Raw genomic sequence first — 19457 nt, forward strand, 5'->3', positions numbered from 1 at the left:
TGTGTGCACATAAACACTGCAGTGGGCACTCAACCAATACTGCGCAGTCTAGACTAACACTCGGTCACCGCATCTGACCCACACCGTCACAATCCCCAGCGCTTCACCACCCAACCCTTGTTTCCAGAAAGGTCGGAGGCAAAGGACAGACGCCTCCCATCGCGCAGAACCCTGCCCGCATCACCGACAAGGCGGCGCCGTTACGACACAAAGGCGGAGCCTTCGTGGGGACCGCCCTGGTATATGAATGGGGGCGGGGCCTCCCCGGAGGCCATTGCGCGGCCGCGGAGTTCGACCCGCCCGCCGCTCCGCCCCCCGGGAAAGTCGGTGCCAGCATGGAGGAGTACCACCGCCACTGCGACGAGGTACCGCCCCTCGGCCGCCCGCGGACGACCCCCGCCCCCGCCCGCCTCACCGAGGCGTCTCGGTCGGGTGGTCTCTCGGCGCCGGGCGGCCCCGAGAGTCGGGGTGCGGCGCCCTCCGAGCCCGGGTCCACCCCTCCCCTCCGGGCCAGGACCCGCCCCGCCTGGCCCGGCCCCGGCCCCCCGACCCCCCGACCCCGAGGCCCTGAGGGTGGGCTGAGAGTCGGGGTGGCTGGGGCGTCTGGGAGCACGCGGGGCGGGCGGGGAATCGGGGCCGAGGGGTGGAAGGCCGGACTCGGGGTGCGTGGGGTGGGGATGGGGTGTCGGGCGCCGCCCGTCTGAGAGACGGGCCTTAGAAACCTGTCTGCCCGGCGGCTTCCTCCGCCCCTTTGGCGTCCCCGAAGCAGGTGCCGCAGCCTGGCGAGCGAGGCCCTGATGGCAGAGCCCCTCCGCGGCACTCTCGCCTGGGTGGGCTGGAAGGAGGTGCTTCATGGATTACGAGCCCTTGCTTACTGACTCAGGCTTCCCGGCACCTCACCAGAACCCCATGATGTCAGTTGTTATCTTCCTGTTACTGATGGGGACCCTGACTTTCATGGCGACTACGTGATTTGCCCAAAGTTAAAACTGCCAGGAATGACAGATGCTCCATTTGAACTCTACAACCCTGGCTCCACCTAACCTTTAGGAGGGTAAGGCCTTTTGGATCCCAGCATAACCTGTGACAGGCCTGAAGGGCAGAAGAGACAAAGACATTTTCTGTCCAGTGGTAGCCACAGGTGAATGATGTAGTGAAATGAAAGTAGGCACCTGGAGGAGGTGCCACAGAAAATGATGTGTTATTAGACCCCTGGAAAGGGCTTCCGGTCCATCCAGCTGTAGGTGGGATTCTGCTGAAGCTACAACCACACTTAAATTCATTAGTTCTGTGATGCAGGTGGCACACACACTTGTAGGTTAGTGGGCAAGTATTCTTATTTTAGAAATTGAGGCACAAGCAGTTTCACTCTCAGACAGATCCCCCGACAAGTGCTAGTCTCCTGACTCCTAAGAGGGTTCTGTACTGCAGTACTTCCTAAATATATTTAAAAAGAAAGAAAATTACATGTGTTACCATGGCCACCCAGTACTACCTGATTATTTGGTGACCTTCCAAATCGAAGTGAAATGGACATCACTTAATCTGTAGGCCACTTTTGAAAATCGATAATGGCCTTATTTTAAGGTAAAATGGTAATTTTGAGAGGGTCAAAATGTGAGAGCTGTCTTCGCAATCCTCATTATTTAGGATTTTATTCCTTTGTTGTTGGGGAATTCTCTGGTGTAATTAAGTGAGTTGAAAATATTTTAAATCTATACTCAAGATGATACTTAGTTCCAGGATTGTTTTTTGAACTAATTTTAAGTTGCACAGTGGGATTTTCAAAAATGGTGATGTCATAAAGCACCTAAAACGTCTCCATGGAAACAAATCATGTATTACCTGAAGAGTTTGGGTTTAGATTGTAATCTTATCACAATTGTAATCTAGTTCTCTACTCTAGGACACTTGGATGTCATTAATAGTTGCTTTTAACTCAGAATTCTGTCAAGCCACTCCACAGCAAAGATTCAGTTGCCAGGCCTATTATAGTATTAAAGTGACATTAATTTAGATCAAGCATTTTCATAATCTCTAACTCAGGAAAGCCCCATTTTTGCCCCGCCTAAGTTAAAAAACAAAATTGAAAACAGTATACTAATCAGTCTCTTCTCATGGACCACCTCATTCTTACTTTTCCTATATACTGATGTATGTGTGTACATCTTTATATCCTCCTCCTGCTGGTTCCTGAGCTTTACAATACAAAGATTCTCAATCTAGGACATTCCTCAAAATCACCAGTAAAGCACCGTTAAAAAAATGTGGTTGCCCAGGCTGTGCCCCAGACCTAATGAATCAAAATCTCGAGGGAGGGAGGTAGGGAAAGCATTCTGCAACTTTAGAAGTGTTCTCAGAGGGATTAGCCGCCTCGGTAGAACTGACTCCCCTTATCACTATGGTCTGCTGTCACTAATACCTGCTCAGGCCAGCCTAGGGTATTCTGTGTGTCGTCACAGCTATAAATAAAAGGAAGTCTGTGTTGAAAGCGGCTGTATCTTTTGTTTCCCCCCTTTAGGTTGGCTTCAATGCTGATGAAGCACACAATATAGTTAAAGAGGTGAGTTACACATCTCGTTCATCTTGAAGCTTGCTGCACTGATTGAAACGTTAGAAAGCTCTGTTTTGACTTCCAGTACAAAGTTAGAAGAAACCTTACTATTAAAACAAGATTTTTAATATTTACTCACTTTTTATAGGGGTGCTTCATAGAGACGGGCCTTAACAAGGTGTTTTGTTGTATGCTATCAGGCATCCTGGAGCTTACTCTGAAAGTGATATTGGAGTATTAGTGTAGAAAACTGGTTTGCTGTTTTGTAAAATTGATGTTCTGTCTTTTGAATAAAAGAAGTTTTATTCCGGTAGGCCAAATATTATTTTAAATGTTAATGCTATAGAAGTACGTGTGTGTGTGTGTGTGTGTGTGTGTGTGTGTGTATATCTCTCGCACACACACACACTTTTATATAGGTAAATTATATGTAAAATATATGTCAAAAGACCCTAGAAATATGCTTTTTTAGCCCAATTAATTGGAAAAATAATCACTTACCATCTTATAGACACTGATATGATGCTAAATCAAAACCTTAAATATTTGAAACATGAAATCTGGTCCTCCTAGTAGGCAAGTAGACAAGAAGTTCTATTTGGGAATCAGTTCTGGCAGAGAAACTTGGATTACTCTAGTTGTATCACATACAGACTACATGGTGGGTAAGGTATTTATGAACACTTTTAATAGTCCTGAGTCATTTTTCACTGTGCCAAATCCTAGGGAAGAAATGAGCTGGCCCAGAAGGCACCCTTGTATTGTGGGTATGGTGGCTGGGTCTGTGTCCTGGCAGGCTCTACCTGCCTTTAGTCTGGGCTGGACTGGCTTGCCCTCTGGGGCATTAAGCACCTCCTCAGTCCATCCGGAGATGGTGCCTCACCTGTCTGAATGTTCTAGGGCACGAGCTCACCAAGAACTCATCCAGGGCTCGCCTTGTACAGCTAGGATCAACCCGAGGTCTGAGAAAGCTAGACAAGCACCGGAAAATCCTGCCGTATTTTTATGGTTCAGATTCATGTATTAGAACTATGTAGGACAGCATGATGACTCCAGTTAACAATACTGTATTGTATGCTCGAAACCTGCTGAGAGTAGATCTTAAATGTTTCCACCCCAAAGGCAAAAAGTGGTAACTGCATGGAGGGATGGATAATGTTAACTAACCTTACTGTGATCATTTCACAATATATCTGTGTATCAAATCATCACATTGTACACCTTGAACTGACACACTGTTATGTGTCAGTTACATCTCAGTAAAGCCGGAAAAAATAAAGTAACAGCAGCGGTAAGGATGATGATGATCTGTAAGGTTGCATAACTGCTTACTCTGTCTCAGTCACTGTACTTGAGCGCTTGACATTCATGATCTCACTCCCTCCTCACACCAACCTGATAAGATGAAGCTCTGATCTCTAAGGATTAGGAAAATAGGGGCTCCGAGAGGTTAGGTCACTTGCAAAAGGTCACAGTGAGTAGGTGGCAGAAGTGACCTTACACCTAAGCTTGTGATACTAAACTGGTGCTCTTAATCAGGCATCAGAAGTGGACGTGAGTGAGCACTGGTAAATTATTCAGCTGTCTTGTGCTAGAGCCCCTGAAAAGTGGTGTTTGTTGATTTACTTTTAGTAGCAGGAGGTGGTAGCTTTATAGCTAAGTAATTACATAATATAAACAAAAATGTAATTATTACACATGAGAATTCTATTTTTAAATTGGACTGCTGCTTTATTTCGAGCATCTGAAACCCAAGGTTCAAATCCCAGCTGTTTCAAAGCCAACCTTTAACCAATTAATATCACCCTTTCTTAATCTTCACTCCCCTCCATAATCCTTTTGTGACATAGCTTATCATCCTCGATTAGTCTTTCTGGTGTTACAGATTTCTTTTATTAGCTTCTCTTCTAGTTCTTTACAACAGAGGCCATGTCCTGTTTATCTTTATATGGCCCGTAGTATCTCGTAGAGTGAGACAGTACATGCAGGAACGCCCTGAAAATTCTAAAACAGCTAGAGACAGGGCATAATAAATATTTACCAGATGAATATTTTCTAAGATGCTTTTTGGGGTTAATTTTTTTGTTTTGAATAAATTTTTGCTGTGATTTGTATATGTCTTTAACTGTCCTCTGCCCTTTTAGTGTATAGATGGGGTCTTGGGTGGTGAAGATTATAACCAGAACAACATCAACCAATGGACTGCAAGCATAGTGGAACAATCCTTGACACATTTGGTTAAGTTGGGAAAAGCTTATAAATATATTGGTAAGTATCAGTGTCCTTCCTCACTAGTTTACTCCCCTTTGTCCTCACGGTCTTCTCTGAACTTAGAGAATGTAAATGAATGATAGACAAGTTGGATTCTAATAGGATATGAAGGACTTCTGGCTTATTCATCCAAAGATAATATTTGGTAATACCTAAAAGATGGAGATCTTTTGCTACTCAGAAGCAGTTGGAGCTCCTGCCAGCCACCTACCTGTCCTTGGTAGCAGTACCTTTTACATTTGTATCAGCTACCTGCTTCCACCAAAACCACTCAGCCCTACCGTCTCCCTGTCAGGAGCTCCGTCGTCCTTACACGTACATAGGACGGTGAGGCGCCTCATAGTAGTTGTTTGGAAAGTGTAATCTTTTCTTCATTTTTGTGTCTGGATTATGCCCATGGAGTGAGGCACGTGATTTGGCCCGGCTTTTTCTGTGGCATAATCACCAGTGGTCATGGCAATGGGCAACAGACTGGATCCAGTGGGGTCAAAATCGTGGTGGGAGATAATCAAGAGGACTTATTTTTTCTAATCTGTTTGCCGAAAGCTTCGTTTGCTGTTCTTTTTGCAGCTTGTAGAGCTCTGAACTCCAACACTTAGATATCTTAGATGTCTTTGCCTTTGTTTGTCAGTGTTCTCACGCTGCGACTTTGTTTTTAGTGACCTGTGCAGTGGTCCAAAGGAGCGCCTATGGCTTTCACACAGCCAGCTCATGTTTTTGGGATACTACATCTGATGGTAAGAGACCTTAAGCTGATTCATACAAAGTCCAACTTCTGGCAGGGTCAGACACTTATGATCAAATGCTTGTTTATCTCTAGATTTCGAAAAGGCTATCAACAGGATTGCTTTGTACCTAGCAATGAGTATGCCTTCAGACAAATATGAAATGGGAAGATTTAACAGATCGCAGGAAATAAGATATTAAAACAGATGAAAAATGTGTATATATATATATATATTCCCTGGCAATTCTGATGTTTTGCTGATATTTCAAAGTCCTTTTTTTGTGTGTGTTTCAGGAACCTGTACCGTAAGATGGGAGAACCGAACCATGAACTGTATTGTCAATGTTTTCGCCATTGCTATTGTCCTGTGACTGACTAAAAATGTTCGGCCAAAGCCATTAACTTAAGAATTTGTCAGTGTATCCTTTCTAAAAAGAGTAGTAGTTACTAATTAATGTGTTAATGACAAGTGTGCAATATGCTTCAAAAGCTACCAATGAAAACTGAACATTATACAAGCAATCTCATAGTAAGTTGGCAGATTATCTCATGTTCTATCCGGCATCATTTAAATAGGAAAAATTTATTGTTGGCAAAACACAAAAACAAATACGGCATGACATGAAAATATAATCTTATATTTACACCGGCTTTTCACTAACATGTACCTAAGAAGATGGGGAAATCCATCCAGATAATAAAATTCTCTTTCATCCAGAGAAGTTAACAGGGATAAATATATGACCAAAAAAAAAAGATGCAAAGATAAATGTGGAGAAAATAATAACTAGCTAACACTTCTTAGTTTTTCATCTCTTCTCCTCACTTAGTTGTACATATCATTTAGTAGAAATGAATTCTGTTCGTTTTTTTCCCTACCAACTATTACTATGGGAGCAACCATCATTGACTTGTTTACTTTTTCTGAGAATTGTCCAAACAGTTTTTTAAATTTAAAATTCTTGGATTTACATTTGAGAGCCAAATAAATCTGGTAACCTGAATTCCCTAGTTCAGCAAAATTCGGGACAGTGTGTGCTGAAAGGTACATGACACTGACGGCTGACTCACAACTGGCTCATTTCACATAGAGCCAACATTTATGGAATCCCTATTATATGCATATTTCTCTCTTAGCATTACAATTATCAATGTACTGTGCAAATGCTGAGTTACTTTTGGCACCTGTTCAGTTGGACAGCTAACATGCTTGGGGAAGAAATAATTGTTTGACAAGAAGAAAATGAATCTGGTTATCCATGTAGAAATAAGCAAAATGAAAAGCACTTATTGCTGACAGAGAATTTTCGATGTCATTTTAAGCATTGCTCCTAGCAAGTAAAAAAATGCAAAGAATATGCAACTCTTAGTTAAAGGCCTTACTAAGCAGTGTGACTATACAGATAGTCAATTTTGTCGTTGCTTTAGTTACAACCATCTGTAAATAATTCAAATACTTACGACATGGGGTTCAAATTGAGTGGAGTCAAGTATAAATTAAAAGTATACAATCATTAGCAGGTTAATGAATATCTCAGGGCTTATGAAATGTAGTTAAATTTATTAAGAAAATAAAAGATGAAAAATTAGGGTACACAGCTGGTCGCCAAACGCAAAGTCAATCTGGTTACTTAGCCTGGAAAACAAAATTAATTTTGCATATTACCACTAACACTAATGTACATAGGGAGGGGAACCACGATTCATTGCATTTTGAGGGAAAGGCAGGCTTAGTATTAGTACTGACAATATTAAGATAGTGATAGTATTCTTGTAGGAATACTATGTGCATGTTTGATATATTGCTGAATAATTGTTCAATGTTTACGAAGAATATTAAGAAAATACCAGGATAATTTCATGGGGGTGATCTACGTGTTTGGCACGTCAAAAATTCTCACAGCCATTACCTTTCTTTTATGTTGCGCTGTTGGCTTTTGTGCCCTTGAAGATTATATTAGTGACCAAAATATCTGTTCGGTTAAGGCTTGCTTTTGATTATTGTTATTGAAGCCTGATTTTAAAGGAATAATAATCAAATATACCTCGTGAACTTGCTATGTGCTCTGTTTTTATTTAAAATACAATAAAGATTATCTTCCTGCGCTGTGCTTTTCACTTCTTGCGTGATCATTGAATAGTTAAAGAAATGGCATTGTGCTTACTCTAAAAAATTCTAAAGGAATAAGGGAAAAAATAAATTAAAAAAAAGAGAAAAAGAAAAGGAAATCTAATAAACTATGGATTTTAGTTAATAAAGAAAGGAATAAGGGGAAGGAAGGTCAGACCACATAGATAACAGCATACAGAATAAATACCATTAAAATAGCAACCCAAACCCAAGTGTTCAACATTACAACATAATTAATAGCTTCTATTTTATGCCTTTTACTCTGTGATGTTAACACAAAATTTCACTTTTAAAAAGTCCATGTAAAATACATTCTGTAACTATTTATTAGCTTTTAATGACTAGTTTTGGCAAGGAATTGTGTCCTGTTTGTCAACCTTCAATTGAGTTGTTGCTGTTTTGTTTTTTTTTTAATTAAAGACTTCATGTAAAATTAATGTATTCAAATGTAAGTACTACCTCGGATTTTGGTAAAGCTGCAGTTTCAGGTTTGTAAAGTGCCGGTATGCTGCCTTAAATTGATAGCAACAGCTCATTACATTTTCTCTAGTAAAACGTACTTTTTTGCTCTTCTCCCCAAGCTGGTTGTTATCTAATTATGAGTCACTGAAAGCATTTCACCACCTACAGTCATCATCACATTTTTAAAGTAATCTTACGTTACTGCAGATTTTATTTTCAAAGTTTGAGTAAAAAAAAAAAAAAAACCCTCGTCTGTTCCTGATAAGTCTCTTAAAAGTGGGAGAAAACTCAGACTTTTTATGACAAAAGAAGTTCTTTCATACAGCGGACACCAAAGCAAAGTTTGAGAGATGGATTGAAAATTGCACCCCATGTGTTAGAATCTACCCAAGGGGAATTTGTTTTAAAATCCAGAAGGTGGAGCTACATTCGTGGCTAGAAAGATTCAGGAAAATTGACTTTTGTGTATTTATGAGATTCCCTATAAAAGGATCTTAAACACTCCGCTCTTGCAAGATTTAGATGGCCATCATCCATAGACATGAAATGGTTCAGGTGATTCTGGTCCACCATGTTTAGTTGGAAACCCTGTAATTCTCACTGAGGTTCCACCTAATGTCCCTCTATGTCATCCTTGGCTATGTAGGATATATGGACAATCCAGGACTACTTAGAAACGACCCGCACTGCTTCGTGAAAAGTGTCTCTTTCCAAAATGGTTTCTAAGGATCTCAGGGACGAAGCTGGGACTTTGAATAGACACTTGCAGCACCACTGGTATGATACGTATCTTCCCTACAGGACATGAAACGTGGCCAACTCCCCCCCGCTCTGGGATCCTTTAAAGGTATAAACTATATGGGGAAGTTTCTTTGCAGCTCTGCCTCACGAGGTCAGGGAATTTGATGCCTAGGCTTATCAAGTAATGTCTATTTGACTTCCTTCATGCCAAAACACATACCTTTTTATTTTACTGAATGCTTCATCTTTTTAGGTACTTTTTTTTTTTTTTTTTATGAACACCAGCCTTTAAGGAGATATTTCAGTCTGGGTTTCTCAGGGCAGAGTTTTACACAAGCCAGTAATGAAAGTTCTGTCAACTCATTTTCATCCCCTCTAATACCTTACAGAGGAAATCTGCATGAAAATTATTAGATTTTGGCATGTAGTGACCTTTCATTTTGTAGGCCAGGAATTTGAGTTAAGCTGCATGAGCGAACATAGCCTTTCATAGTTAATGCTCATACAGAATACCACCCAAAATGATCAGGGTTAGAATAATGGTTTCTTAATAATCAAATTAAAGCAAATTTTTTTTCTGTAAAGGGTCATCTAGTAAATATTTGAGCCTTTGCAGGCCTTTGCAACTACTCAGGTATGCCAGTTGCAGAATGAAAGCAGCCACAGACAATGAGTAAGTGGATGGGTGTGACCGTGTCCCAGGGAAACTACAAAAACAGGTGGCAGGCTCGCAGAGTTTACCAACCCCTGCGTTAAAGGAAAAAGTGTCTCCTGGCCACTTCAAAAATTAGATGTTAATGGATCTGAGAACTTTTTTTTTCCTTTTATTGTTTTCAGTTACACACAAAGGGACACAAAGCATTTTTATATATTATGTTTTTATTATCTTGGACTCAGAGGGACCTTATCAGTAAGCCCAACCTGTACTCTCTTTACAAAAAGAAAGAAGGGCTATAAATCAACTTTTCCAAAACTATTCTTTTTTTGAAATACATCACCTAACTTTTCACTAGTCGACAGATCCTTTTATATCTTATTGGAGTTCATTTTACCACCTTATTTTAAAGAATGTTATTGTAAAAGTCAACATTTTGTGTTTTATCAATTTTTGCTTTTTTTGTGGTGAAGATTCTCGAGAATCTTCCACGCATACCAGACCTGGTAGTCCTGGCCCGTTCAATGCCTCCTGTTAGCAGAAATCACATACGAGGAAGTGCATAGCCCACAGCTGAAATAACCCTGCCTCATAATTTGGGAAAGGGGATGTTCTTTACCCAGGATGGCTATGTATTGCATTGGCATGAACACCTGACCCAGTGATGGCTTATCCATAGACTGATTCTTAATCCACGAGATGGCTGGGGTCCATTAAGTCAAGCAAAGTAGTTCCCCCTGTGGATCAGAAAATAAGGAGCAGTAGTCAACAGGAGGAAAAGGGAGCAGAGAGAGAAGCAAAAGTCTTGTCAAAGATTGGTGGCAGAATGGTCACCGCAGCTTACCCTCTCCCCTGTCTACCATCCTTCAATCCCTGGAAGACAGACCAAACTCCAGTACCAGAGTGGTGTATTAGGCCGGGAGCAGGTCGGTGGGAATGGTCTGGCTTAGAATCACTAGCATGGGGTGATAAAAAGAAAGAAAAAAACCTGCACACAAATGTTCCTAACAGTTTTAATAGTAATAGCAAAAAAACTAGAAACCACTTAGATGTCCTTCAGTGGGTGAATGGTTTAACCAACTGTGGTACCTACATGGAATAATACTCAGAAAAAAGGAATACATTATTGGTACAAGAACTTGCATGAATCTCAAGAGAAGTGGGCTGAGTAAAAAAGTCCTAAAAGAATACATAATAAATGATTCCATCTATATAACATTTTTGAAACATTTTTTAAAGATTACTTATCTGAGAGAGAGAGAGAAAGCACATGAGTCAGGGGAGGGGCAGAGGGAGAGGGAGAGAGAGAATCCTCAAGCAGACTCCCTGCTGAGCATAGAGCCTGATGCAGGGCTCAATCTCATGACCCTGAGACCATGACCTGAGCTGAAACCAAGAGTCAGACGCTTAACCAACTGAGCCACCCAGGAGTCCCTTGAATCAACACTTTAAAAACTGGAGAACCGACTAGTGGGTGCCAGAGTGTAGAGATAACAGGCAGGAGGGAGGTAGGTGTGGCTATAAAAGGCCAGCATGAGGAATCCTTGTGGGGTTGGAACTGTTCAGTATCCTGGCTGTGGTAGGTGGACACACAGATCTACATGTCATAAAACTGTGTAGAACTGAGTACACACAGATGAGTACAAGTAAAATTGGGGAAATCTGAATAAGGTTGATGGACTCATCAATGGCAATACCCTAGGTGTGATAGTGTAGCATAGGGTTACAAAATGTTACCATTGGGGGAAACTGTGAAAAGGACACAGGGGAGCCATCTGTATTATTTCTTATAACTGCATATGAATCTAAAATTACATCAATAAAAATTTCAATTAAAAAATGAAGATGAAACAGACAATTTCATGTTAAAAAAAAAAAAACATTTAAAAAGGCAGATCAACTTTTGGTTGGTTTTCCTGACTCTAAATTCTCTACCAACAACATGCCCCCTTATTGCTTGCTCCCAGGGATGACCACTCCCACTACTCCCCAGGATACACCACTAGATAAAGACGTACTAAAAGAAAAAGTAAGATTCCAGAACAGCCAAGCTGCTCTGTAATAAGCCAGTCTCTTAATCTGGAAAATTCTGTGTCGACTCCCTTAAATTTGGGCTCCTGAATGATTTGTTGTAGCAGGGATACAATTACACTTAGACCAGACAAGTGTTAGTTTTCCATAAAGTCTATCACAAGCATGGAAGAGGGCTGAATTATTTCCAAAAACATCGGGGTACTTCTTTTGCATACTATATTCTATTTATCCATTTATCAGTTGATGGAAATTTGGATTCTTAGTTTTTGATACTATGAAAATGCTGTCTTGAACATTTGTGAACAAGTTTCTACATGGACGTACATTTTCAATTTCCCTTAGGTATATGCTTAAGAGTGTAATTGTTGGGTCATATGGTGTGAAAGGTGCAATGAATATTGGATGGGATGCCAGCAAGAAATTGGCAATGCCCACTACCCTTCCACAAAGAAATGCTCTCCCACGTCATTTTGAAATATATAGCCATCTTGATATAGCTTCCATTTTCCCTCTAGGGATAGATATGCGTATAAGAAATGTTTTACTTTCTCTTTAACTCTTATATTAGTTTCCTATTGCTGCTTATACTTGGTGGCCCCAAACAAAACGAATTAAGTTTCTTGCAGTTCTGGAGGTCATAGGTCCAACACGGTCTTACTGGGATAAAAATCAAGGTTTAAGCAGGGCTGCATTCCTTCTGGAGGCTCTAGGAAAGCATTCCGTTTTCTTGCCTTTTCTAGCTTCTAGAGGCTGCATACATTTCTTGATTAGTGGTTCCATCGTCCAAGCCAGAAGTGTAGCGTTTTCAAATTTCTCTCCTCTCTCACCCCTGCTTCTGTCCTCTCCTCTGACTCTGAGCCTCCAGCCTCCACCTTTCCCTCCCTAGGACCCTTGTGATTACATAGGGCCCACACAGGATAATCTCACCCTCCCAAATTCTTTAATCACACCTGCAAAGTTCCTTTTGTCATGTAACTTTTTTTTTTACAGGTTCTAGAGATTAGCATGTGGATATGTTGGGGCAGTCATTCTTTGGTCTAGCACAACTCTAGATTATCACATGCTGAATGTCAGTAGAGTTGATCTAAGTATCAGAAAAGCAATAGGGAATAATGGGGACTGTAATGTATTGGATAGCGCGTGCCCCTTCAAAGAGGGAAGCTACATCTCAGCTCCAGCCATCATCAACATTTAGAAACAAGGTCTCAGGCTTCCCTAATCCTCCAGTTTTGCAAGAAATTCAGAAATATCAATTATGCTGTGAAATCTCTCAATTTCAAAATCTCGGTATTTTTCAACATTGGATTTTGGACTTAGGGGGCCCAATAAATTGTACATCTTTTTCCTACTTGAGTCTGGAACAAATTAAAAGACAAGAAAAAAAGGATACAATCAAAACATCACCTTTCTGTTGGAGAATAGGACTTACCTGAGGACAGCTGGTCCTTTTAATATTGAACCTCAGAATTTGAACTACCTCCCAGTCCCAAGCAGAAACATACTCTCTCAGGGGAATCAGCTACAAAGAGGAAGATAAGAAGCAGCCACTCCACTTCCCAAGGCAGGAATGAGTGAGAGAGCCAAGAAAGAACAGTAATGTTATATGAATTGATGATTCCCCACACAGGGAACCATATGAAAGGAAACATCATGAGCAGAAATTTAGCACCGCTCCCTTAACACTTGGCACTGAGTCTGAGGTTATTAAAAATTTATTTATTTATTTTGGGGAGTGGGCAGAAGGAGAGGGAGAGAGAATCTCAAGCAGGCTCCAAGCTCAGCACAGAGCCAATGCAGGGCTGGATCCCATGACCCTGAGATCATGGCCTGAGTAGAAACCAAGAGTCGGGCGTTCAACCGACTGTACCACCCAGGTGCCCGGATTCTGAGGTTTTTAAACACTGTGTAGCCTGACATTGTCCAGGCCGAAGAAAGCATGTGTGTGGGTCAATATGGCCCATGGGTCATTAGTTTGTCTCTGTTGCATGGCCTACCAGGCCCTACCTTCCCCTCCCACCCTATCCCAGTCTCTTCCATTACTTGGCTAATGGCCAGACACTGCAGGCAATTGTTCCACAATGGTCAACAGGCAAGGGGAGAAAATTAAGTCAGCCGTTGTCTGGACTTAAGGCCAAGTCAGTATGTCTGGGAACAGCTACTATCACTGCAAGCTTGATGAGGGGAGCTGCAGAGTTACCGCAGAACTACTGTTCTATGGATCGCTAGTATGCTCTCTTCGGAGGGCAATTCGGCAGCATCTACCCAATGTTTAAGTGTTACATCCCACGACATCAGTTCTTAGAATCTATACAACAGAAATAATAACATTAATGGATGAAGAAAAAAATGAGAATTTTCCTTGCCATACTGTTCGTAAAAGCAAATTTACAAAAAGAAAACAACTAAAACGTCCACCACTAGGACAAGAAATAAATTATGAAGAAAAGAGGAGGTATCACGTTGGACTTTATGAATTATACGTTAGAAACAGTTATATATTAATTTTTAAAACTTAGTTTAAGTCACACATGAATGCATTTTTATGTGAAGCCCTTCCAATGTAACAAAAGCTTAACAAGCCCCTTGCCCTCCATCTTGTCCCCTTTTGGTTTCCCACCTTGTCATCCACTCCCAAGGGTAATAAGAGGTAATAATTGCTGTCATTTTGATGTATATAGCTCCAAGCTTTTTCCACATTTATATACGTAAATGCATGTACCACTGGAGAATGGTATCTAATAGATACGATTCTGCGAGCTGCCCATTCTAGGCAACAGTATACCTTGGGGATTTTTTTTCATGTTAACACACACAGAGCCACCTTGGTAAGTTTAGCTGCTGTATTGCATCATATGGTATGGATAGGCCATAGTTTATTCCTTTCCCTCCTTGTGGGCAACTGGGTAACTTCCAGTGTTCTGCTCTTACAAACAATACTGACATGAATATCTTTGCCCAAACCGCCTTGTGTCTGTGTGCAAATGTTTCTCTAAAAATAATTATAGACTTAGTGGGTTTTAACATGTACACCATTTAAATATTAATATATTGCATTTCTTCTGTAATTTAAAAATAATCCTTTGTCTTAAGAAGACAGAAAACAATTCAGACTCTTGAAAATAGCAAGCAAATATATTTGCACATGGATGTACATACAGTGTACACATATATGGCTAAAGAGACCCTGTGCCAGCCCTTAAAAGAAACAAACTCAGGAGCAAGAAAGAAAAAAAAAAAAATGTGTTACTAGGCAGAAGTAAGAAGCGCATGGTGAAGAATCCATCCAGGGGATGTAGCAGGCTCCAGCAAGGGGAAGCTAGGAATGCCCCGACTCATGGACTAGAAGGCAATGGGGTGAGAAGGGCTCATCCTAAAGTCGGAGAATCCTAGAGTTGGAGGGGACTTTGAGGTTGCCTATGCTAACCTCCCGGCCACAACAGAAATTCTTCCTACAAACACATTTGGCAGATGGTTTGTAAGGGAGGTCATGTAGGGCCTGGCTTAGGGGGCGTGTTCTACATCCCAATCCAGTACTTGGCGGGGTAATGCCTTCCACTGAACTGGTCCCCTTTGATGCTGAAGTCACACGAGTAAGGAAGCATGGTCGGATTTCATGGAGGAGAAACCCTGGGAGGTCTTGATCGAGCAAATACACCCGTACACACACATTTAGGGTTGGTACAGGCTTTGGCCGATAGAACATTGAAATTCTTTTTTTTTTTAAAGATTTTATTTTTTTTTATTTATTCATGAGAGACAGAGAGAGAGACAGAGGCAGAGGGAGAAGCAGGCTCCCCGCGGAGCAGGGAGCCCGACGCGGGACTCGATCCCAGGACCCTGGGATCATGACCTGAGCCGAAGGCAGACGCTTAACCGACTGAGCCACCCAGGCGCCCCGAACATTGAAATTCTTGTTTTGCTTTCTCTTCTGCGAGGAATTTAGCTCCCTGTGCAGGTTAGCGGTGCTGCCACCAGGGGACAGAAGGATGCCACCGATTCTGTCCTGATGAGGAACTTGAAAGTTTGTGCTCTCCCCGAGATTCAAACAAGGGCTCTGCTAGCTTTGATCTCTCACCCAAGGTGTCTAGGCATAGAGCTCCAGCTTTGCCTAGAAAACGTACTATCCGATCTGTTAAAAGGGTTAAAATCTGTCAAGCTCTAAACGTGTCACGCTGGAACCCACATTTTCCAGGCCTCCGAATATACAAGCAGGAGAAATAGTGGCAGTCTGATCTGCAGCAACTCTTCCTCAGAGAAGTCACTGGAATTCCTAATCCTGCTGTTCCATTAGAGGTCTCGCGACCGCGTCTCATTTGCTTTCCTCAGCGGCCCTTCCAGGCCTCCTCTTGCCGGCCTCCCAACGCCTATTCTCCTTCCCTGGTCTCTTCCCACAATGCAACACGGGGGGAGGTCAGTAAACCCCGCAGGACGTGTTTACTTAGCGTTCACTGGGTGCCAGACACTGTGCTAGGCTCTGGGGGACCAAACGAACACAACTCTTCCCTCACGGAGCTGACGTTCCAGGGGAGAGGCAGACAAGAAACAAACGTGTTCAGACAGTAATAAGTGCTACACAGAAGTAATAATAAATAAGAAGTAATGCAGGTCTTACCAGACAGAGGACTGGTTCCACCCTCAGATTCTGCTGCTCGCCACCCCAAAGTCGACACTTGAGAGAAGAGATGGTCGGAAAGGAAAGTTGCTTTACTCAGCAAGGGGGCAGCCTGGAAAGATGGCGGACTCATGGCCCAAAGAGCTCGTCCCGGAATAGCAGGTGGTTTTTAAAGGGGAAGGCGCGGGAAATGGTGACGGGGCTACACGCGGGAGAAGCTGGTGCTCAGCAGTTAATCATTTGTCCTTGCAAGGCTTCCAGACTCCTCCACTCTGCCAGTAATCAACGCTCCCAGGTAGCTCTTATTGAGGATACCGTGGTCAGCGATGGCAGTTTTTCAGGGCAGTCGGGCCTTATCTTCCAGAAAGTCTGGTCCTTTGTTCTTCAAGGCCAGCGGTCAGCAGGATCTCAAGGGAAGTAGGTTAGTTCCGCTACAAACTATGGGGTTTAGGCCAGCAAGCAAGGAGTGCATACGCTTGCCTGTCGGAGTGCTGTCCCACAGGGGAGCGGGATCGGGAGGGATTCAAGGACGGGATGGTGGCAGGGCTCCTGTTCTCCAAAAGTGTCCAGTATTACTTACAGGCACCTGGCAGGATGGCACTTTCTAGGACCCTTAATATTAGGTATAGGGAAGGCACAGAAGTAGACACAGTCCCTTTTAAGTCATGTTAAAAACTTGGGGTTCTAGGAGCGCCTGGGTGGCTCAGTTGGTTAATTGTCTGCCTTCAGCTCAGGTCATGATCCCAGGGTCCTAGGATCGAGCCCCTGGCTCAGCATAGAGTCTATTTCTCCTTCTCCCTCTGCCCCTCCTCCTACTTTCTCTCTCTCTCTCAAATAAATAAATAAAATCTTAAGAAAAAAACTTGGGGTTCTATCCTGAAGCAGTAGGAAACTTTGAAGTTTTTTAAAAGAGGGATGACAGAAGATGGGCTGGCCAGAATTGCATTCCCCACCAAAACTTAGAATAGGCAACGTTTTGTGAACAATAAAGATACACATATCTGATCATGTGAAAAAGCATCAAAATACTCAAAACCTAACACAACATAATGTAACATAATATAACATAACAACATAAAATATAACAAAACATAATATAGAGTAAAAGTGAAAATCCCTCTCACTTCTCCACACTGTTATATCAATATTTTGGTGTACATCTTTCCAGACCTTTGCCATGCTCCTAAACACACACACACACACACACACACACACACAGGCTTTTTTTTTACATTAATGGGATCATACATATAGATCTAACTAGATGACTGTATTATAGGCATTCCAGTGTGTGGGTACACTATTATTTATTATTGATGTACAATTATGATGTTTCCAATACTGCATAAATATCCTTGTATACATCTAGTGTATTGTAAAGTCTAACTCCAAACCAAAGTATACACCATGTATGACTCCCTTCAAAGTATGTACGACTCCCTCTAACCAAACTTAATTTCCCTTTTAAGCCCCTTCTATTATACAGAAGTAAGATTAACCAGTCTTTTAAGGGTTATGGCTTTACTGCCCCCTATGGAATTTGGGTCACAGTTCTAGAACCTTACACAACCCAAGAGGGCTGGAGCATTTGGACATTTTCCCCCATCATCTGTCCATTTTTCCCACCAAATCCGGTATCTCTCAGCTATTCCTGTCCCACATCTGGGCACATGAAATTCTTTCTAGGAGATTTCCCATGGGCATATCCACATATCCGGATGGCATATCCCTTTTCTCCCTCAGGGCTTGCCAATACCCCACCCCTTCTGTTGTACCTTTAATTTTATATTGTCAAGGTTGACAATTTTACTTTCCAGTTTTTAAGCACAGCTAATTCTTCTGTGCTTTGTCTATTAATTAATTCTAAAATTTAAAAACAATTAGACAATATTTACATCATTATGACATATAATATATTATGTAATGATAATAATATGTATATTTTTGGGCGCCTGGGTGGCTCAGATGGTTAAGCGTCTGCCTTTGGCTCAGGTCATGATCCCAGGGTCCTGGGATTGAGTCCCGCATCGGGCTCCCGGCTCAGCGGGGAGCCTGCTTCTCCCTCTGACCCTCTCCCCTCTCATGCTGTTTCTCTCTCGCTCGCTCTCTAAAAAATAAATAAAATCTTTAAAAAAATAATAATATGTATATTTTTAAACTTTGAGCTGAGTTGTGTGCTAGGATTATTTTTCCTTCTCTATGGATCTAAGCTCATGACTATACCACAAAAAAGGGAATATTCCTAGACTGATGTTTGAATGGATTCCTTTTTTTGAAACTCCTATCAAATGCTTTTACCATATGCTGAAGAAGCCCAACTCTCTATCCCTGCTTATTCCATCATGTTTCTTTATTTCCTGGAGATCACGTTGGAGGGTTCTTTTCTCTTCTTGTATCTGAAATAGCTGCTCAGCCTGAAAAACTGCACAGCCATAATCCTGAGGCGTTCTTTCCCTGCTCCCCTGGGTTAGAAGACATTTTGCTTTAGATCTTATTTCCTCATTTGTTTTAGATTACTTCCTCATTTAAAAAAAAAAATACAGCCTCAAGTGACTTCTCATGAAAGAGTTATGGGAGGTTCATTTTAGTACACCTAAAAATCTGAAAACATCTGAGAGTTCCTACTGCTCCACGTCCTCACCAACACCAAAACTTTTGAATTTAAGTGATATTAGTTCATATGAGGTGGTATTGCCTTGTGATCTTAATTTGCATTTTCCTGATGGCTAATGATACTGAGAATTTTTCATGTTTCTTGGTTATTTGGATATGTCTTTTTGTGAAGTGGCTGTCCAAGTGGTTTGTCCATTTTTAAGGTTTTTTTTTTTTTTTGTCTCTTTGTTATAGATCTGTACAAGTTCTTTATATATTCAGACTATGAGTCCTTTATGGACATATTTATTATAAACATCTTCTCCCAGTCTGTGACTTGTCTTTTTATTTTCTTATTCACATTTTTTGATGAACGGTAGTTCCTAATTTTATAAAGTCTGATTTTAATTTTTTTCTTTATGGTTCGTGATCATTGTATACTGTTTATTAAATCTTTGCCTATCCCCAAGATCATAAATGTAGTCTCCTCTGTTCTATTCTAGAAGTTTTATTTGTCACCTTTTCAATTTAGGTCACTTAGGCCTATGACTTCTCTAATTTTGGGGTGTGGTATGAAGTAAAAGTCAAGGTTTCATATTATTCCATACGGATATATAATTGCTCCAGCACCATTTATAAAAAAAGACCATCCTTTCCCTTGATTTAATTGCAATGGCA

The 19457-nt window shown here is 41.5% G+C and overlaps 1 protein-coding gene across 2 annotated transcripts; it reads left to right on the forward strand.

Annotated features, from left to right (window-relative positions):
• The first annotated feature begins 234 nt into the window (after nt 1-234).
• On the forward strand, nt 235-7670 carry DYNLT3 (dynein light chain Tctex-type 3). 2 transcript variants are annotated; one of them, XM_081809003.1, is made up of 6 exons: nt 235-365; nt 2522-2563; nt 4699-4822; nt 5485-5562; nt 5646-5766; nt 5847-7670. In XM_081809003.1, exons 1-5 carry the CDS (start codon nt 336-338, stop codon nt 5750-5752), a joined length of 381 nt encoding a protein of 126 aa, XP_081665129.1. In that variant the 5' UTR covers nt 235-335; the 3' UTR covers nt 5753-5766; nt 5847-7670. The 2 variants fall into 2 exon arrangements, with proteins under 2 accessions (XP_081665129.1, XP_081665130.1); XM_081809004.1 differs by lacking the exon at nt 5646-5766 and having other exon boundaries at nt 237-365.
• Nucleotides 7671-19457: the final 11787 nt, after the last annotated feature.

The sequence above is a fragment of the Leptonychotes weddellii genome, chromosome X (genome assembly GCF_054177405.1).
Source record: "Leptonychotes weddellii isolate Sample4059 chromosome X, ASM5417740v2, whole genome shotgun sequence".
Classification (NCBI taxonomy): domain Eukaryota; kingdom Metazoa; phylum Chordata; class Mammalia; order Carnivora; family Phocidae; genus Leptonychotes; species Leptonychotes weddellii.